Consider the following 5178-nt stretch of genomic DNA (forward strand, 5'->3'; position numbering starts at 1 on the left):
CTGTATGAATGTCTTTGTTCTCTTCAGAATATCTTCCTTTGTGTTCGGCAGAACAAAGACATTCATACAGGTTTGGAACTACTTGGTGAGTAAAGAATGACAGAATTGATATTTTTGGGTGAACTATCCGTTTAAGGCTAATGCGAGGGCGAATGTTTCTAATGCAGAGTTTATGGGAAAGATGGTAAATTTGACATATTTCTCTCTTCTGACTGCCGTTATCAGTCTCTCTATTTTTATTGAAAGTCATGAAAACACTATCGTGGAGTTTTTCTTTTGCTATTAGAGCAAATGGGAATGCAAAAAATATATATTTGTGGTACTGTCCCAATCACTCTCTTCAAGTTAACCCAACTATGACGACTTATGCTGCTGAGAAACACAGAAATGTGAAAAGGTGCATTCTGGAAGTGAACTTCTCCTTTCAGTTCCTAGAAAGCATCTTATGAGACGCAGCAGCAGCTGTCACTCTTGGGATCCTCGTCTTCTATTGGCTGCTTGAGCCTCAGCAGGGGCGGGTCTCCGCTGGCTGGCGTGAAGTAGACCGCGCTGCCATTGGACGAGACCTGAGGCATGCGCGGATCTTCGGGGCTGGGTTTGGCCGAGCCGTTTCCCAGGAGGCCGTTGAGGACGGGCTGGGCGAGGAGTTTGGCGGCGGCGCGCTGCTTCTTGAGTTCAGACAGCGTCTGCGCACGCTCTTTGGGCTTGAGCTCCTCGGCGGAGGGCGCCGGGTCGGGGTCACAAGGGTTAGGGGTCACGGGGTCACCGTTAGACGCGGGCGGCGCTGGAGTGCTGGAGATGCAGCCATTCTGTCGGCCGCCGTCCTTCAGGATCCCCAGCGCTTGAGGAGCATCGTCCGGCTGCGTCTGCGCAAACAAGGAGGTCAAAACATCAAAACAACGGAAAAAACACAGCTGGATCTAACCTGATCTACAGTGAAGCTGTGCACTGAGTGATTACTGCATCAAATATATTCATTAAAATATATTAATTTGTGTTTTGAAGATGAAACAATGTCTTATGGGCTTGGAATAACACAAGGGTGAGTAAATGATGAGAGAATGATCATTTTTGTTTGAACTATTTCTTTAAAGGGGTCATTGGATGCAAAATTCACTTTTAAATGTTGTTTGAACATTAATGTGTGTTGGCAGTGTGTGTACACATCCATCCTATAATGATAAAAATCCACCCAGTGCTTTTTTTTTTTATTAAAAATGATCCGCTGAAGACGAAGTGGATTAAGTTTGTTTTTGAAGGGAATGCGCTCCCGATCTGCCTAAATGCGTCTATGTTGGCGTGAATCATTCGTGATCCAGCCTCACCTACAGAAGAAGTGAGTATAAAGGATTTTTTTAAGAATCCTTGCAAATTGCCTTTCCTAATAATGTGCTAGTTAGCAAGTTCTGCAGCTAAATGTGGCTAAAGTAAGCAGTCTCGTGAGAACGGCTCCTCACCCACGGAAGAGAGGGGCGGGGTCAGCAGAGCTCATTAGCATTTAAAGCGACATGCACCGAAACGGCTCGCTGTGAACAGAGCTGTTTTTGACAGGGTAAAAAAGGTGTTGTTTTACACTACCACTGAGACATTTTAATCAAAGTATCTTGTAGACTTTTCATTAAGAATCATATCAACTTGTGGAAAATGGCCCCTTTAATGAAATATGAAATATGTGGTCCAGAACATATTGATTATGATATGCTGTTCTGGGTGAAAATAAAACATCTAAGATTTGGAATGAAGAGCATGTTAAAAACTACTGTAATTTCAAGTCAAGTCAAGTTAAGTTGAGCTTTATTGTCATTCTGCTACATGTGTGGACATATAGTGGAACGAAATGTGTCTCGCAGGACCACGGTGCTACATGCTAGTTAAACATAAGATAAACATACAACAATGCAAGTATAAGAGAAAAAAAAAAACCCATTTACACTGTACTTTGTTGTGTCATAAAATGCTGATATGAAAAAGATATGTATTAATTAATCATTTAAGTTGTGAAAATATGAATAAAAAATAAAGGTTAACAGGTTGAATTTTTTGTGTAAAAAAGACTACTGTTGCTACTATGCATACATATAAAAATAATAATATTATTAGTTTTATTAATATTCATAATAATAATAGAATTGTGACACTAATATGAAACTTAAAACTTAAAAGAAATAAAAAATTTGATATTTATCGTGATAATTATTGATATCGACTGATATGAAAAAAATTATTGTGATAATATTTTTTGGCCATATTGTCCAGCCCTAATAATAATAATAATAATAATAATTAGTGCTGTCAAACGATTAATCGCGATTATTTGCCTCCAAAGTAAAAGTTTGTTTACATAATATATGTATGTGTGAGGTGTATATTTATTATGTATATATAAATATAAACACATGCATGTATATATTTAAGAAAAATATGTTAAGTTTATACATTTAAAATATTTATATATAATATCAATTATATGAATTTAAATATATACATGGAAATATTTCCAAAGTATATACTGTATGTTTGTGTATTTATATATACATAATAAATATACACAGTATAAACACGTATATTATGTAGACAAAAACTTTATTTTGGATGCGAATTTTTTTTTGACAGCATTAATAATAATAAGAATAATAATAATAATAATAATAATAATAATAATATGACTGGGTTCCAAAACAATTTAAAAATAAAGGACTTTTAATGGGCTGCACATGGGTGAAGCTACAGAAATTAATTTAAACAAAAAAATATTACTGTTGCTAATAATAATAATAATAAAAGTGTCCTGAAGTGCGTGTCTAATGAGAATGAGCTCTGAGTTTGGTTTGTGAGTGAAGTGAGGGTTTATCACCGAATGGCTGTTTTCCTGGTCAGACTCTCGCTCCTCTTTTTCTCGTCCTCCTCTCCACACGATGGCTTCGGTCTGATACTCTTTCCTGCAGAGATTGTGTCTGTCGGACAGACTGGCTCTCCGCACCACTTTCCTGCACACAAACAGAAGAAACGAGTCTGAGAACTACTGAGGAGTCAATGAGAGTGATGTAATCACCACAGAAGAAGCAGACTAAGACTGCTTTAGAAACCAAATGATTTCATTCACTGGAAACGGAGCAGTTTTTGTTCTTTTGTTTGATGATGTGTTTGTGAAGCTCCAGAAAGAGGCGTCTGTGTGTGTGTGTGTGTGTGTGTATGTGTGTGTGTGTGTGTCTGTGTGTGAGTGTGTGTGCCTATTTGACCATATTTTGAGGACAAATTTGTTCCCAGAAGTGAATGCTGAAAATTCAGCTTTGAAATCACAAGAATAAATTGCATTTTAAAATATATTCAAATAAAAAAACATTTTAAATAGTAAAAAATCTTTTGCTATATTTTGGATCAAATAAAAGCAGGCTTGGTGAGCAGAAGAGACTTCTTTAAAAAACATAAAAATGTTATTGTTCAAAAACTTTTGACTGGTAGTGTATATGAAAACAATACAATTGTCACCAGTTACCTGAGGAAACGTGAGCATGTGCAGTGATCATCAACAACCAGCAGGTGTCAGCATTTATATATATATATATATATATATACATATATATGCTTGTGTGTGTGAGTGTGTGTGTGTGTGTGTGTGTGTGTGTGAGAGTGAGAGAGTGTGTGTGTGTGTGTGTGAGATTGAGAGAGTGTGTGTGTGTGTGTGTGTGTGTGTGTGAGAGAGAGAGAGAGCGAGCGAGAGAGAGAGAGAGTGTGTGAGAGAGAAAGAGCGAGAGAGAGAGAGAGAGTGTGTGTGTGTGTGTGTGTGTTATACCCGCGGCTGCCGGCGCTGCTGGTCCGGCGGCACAGTGACGTCTTGTGCTTCAGCTGTGATTTCATGATGATGTCATGTTTGTGCTTCAACTCCAGGAGATGATTCCTGAACTCCTCATCCTCACACAGATCTGCACACACACACACAATTACTGCTCCTGGGCTTCAGTGTGTTTACTGAGATTTATTCATGAATGTGTCCTATAGAGACAGAGCCTATAAAATAGTAGTTTTTACACAGCAGCAGTTTTTAGACATTGTTGTTCTGATTTTTGTTATAAGTCAGAAATGACAAGGAGGCAGCTTCCCGCAATACAGAGTCAATGAAGAGCGTTGGACCTTCACAGACGAGCAGACGCTCAGGAGTCTCCAGAAAACCACAACATTCACTCACAACAATAAACCGCTGAGAGAGACTTCCAACAGAGGAAGAAAAGGCAGGTTATTAATAACATAAACATGTCCTTCTCTCATTCATTTGTACCTATGGGCGTCTCCTCCATATACGTCTTGGCGTTTAGATTGGCACCATGAGAAACCAGAAGCTCGGCCACATGGACCTGCAGGAGGAATGTGTGTCATTCATTAGTGTTACTTCTAGCAGAATTCATTAGCATTATTATTAGAGAGTTATGAGTCTATCATCACCATATTACTTATATTGAGTCGGTCATTTGATATTTATCTGTGGATGCCAAGGTTATTTTTGTTATTTATATATTAAACTTAAATAGTTATATTAAAAAACAAATATGACTCAAAGGCACATAAAAATTAAGTGCCTTTGTACCATTAAAGTGGTTTTGGATAAAAGCATCTGCTAAATGAATAAATGTGAAAGTAATAAATGCACTGCATATTTAATCTGCTGTGATGTACAGTAGCATTAACTTGATGGATTACAGTAAACATTTAACTCTTTAAGAGCTCTTGAGGAGTTAAAGACACTTCACAGGCGCTCTGCTTCTGTCTGTAGCAGATTTCAAGATTAATATTCATCTTTCATACAGAATAACGATGTTGTGATGCCTAACTTCACTTATGACACAACTACTGATTTTAGTTTTAATTTAGTTTTTTTGTAGACAAAAAGTATAGATATAATATCTATAATAATAATAATAATTTATAAAATGCATCAAATATTATATAATTTATAATATTTATAAGCCAAAGCTTCTCAGCCATAACATACATAAAATACTTGTCCTCTGCTCACTAATGCTGGATTTTTTTAATCAGAAATACAGTAAAAACAGTAATATTGTGAAATATTATTAAAACTTTTAATAATTTTCTATTGCAATATTTCTTAATATTACTGTTTTTACTGTATTTGTGTGTGTGTGTGTGTGTGCAATAAAGTGTGGGGTGTGAGTATGCGTG

At 36.8% G+C, this 5178-nt stretch overlaps 1 protein-coding gene across 1 annotated transcript in view; it reads right to left on the reverse strand.

Annotated features, from left to right (window-relative positions):
- Positions 1-278: 278 nt before the first annotated feature.
- Positions 279-5178, reverse strand: part of LOC306845036 (protein phosphatase 1 regulatory inhibitor subunit 16B-like) — a 45442-nt gene continuing 40542 nt past the window's right edge. Inside the window, exons 8-11 of the mRNA XM_079377551.1 lie at positions 4277-4352; positions 3794-3923; positions 2855-2987; positions 279-866 (exon numbers count right to left, since the gene is read on the reverse strand). Coding sequence (XP_079233677.1) covers positions 444-866; positions 2855-2987; positions 3794-3923; positions 4277-4352 — 762 coding nt within the window. The 3' untranslated portion in view covers positions 279-443. The remainder of the gene's footprint in view (positions 867-2854; positions 2988-3793; positions 3924-4276; positions 4353-5178) is intronic.

The sequence above is a fragment of the Barbus barbus genome, assembly GCF_936440315.1.
Source record: "Barbus barbus genome assembly, chromosome: 25".
Classification (NCBI taxonomy): domain Eukaryota; kingdom Metazoa; phylum Chordata; class Actinopteri; order Cypriniformes; family Cyprinidae; genus Barbus; species Barbus barbus.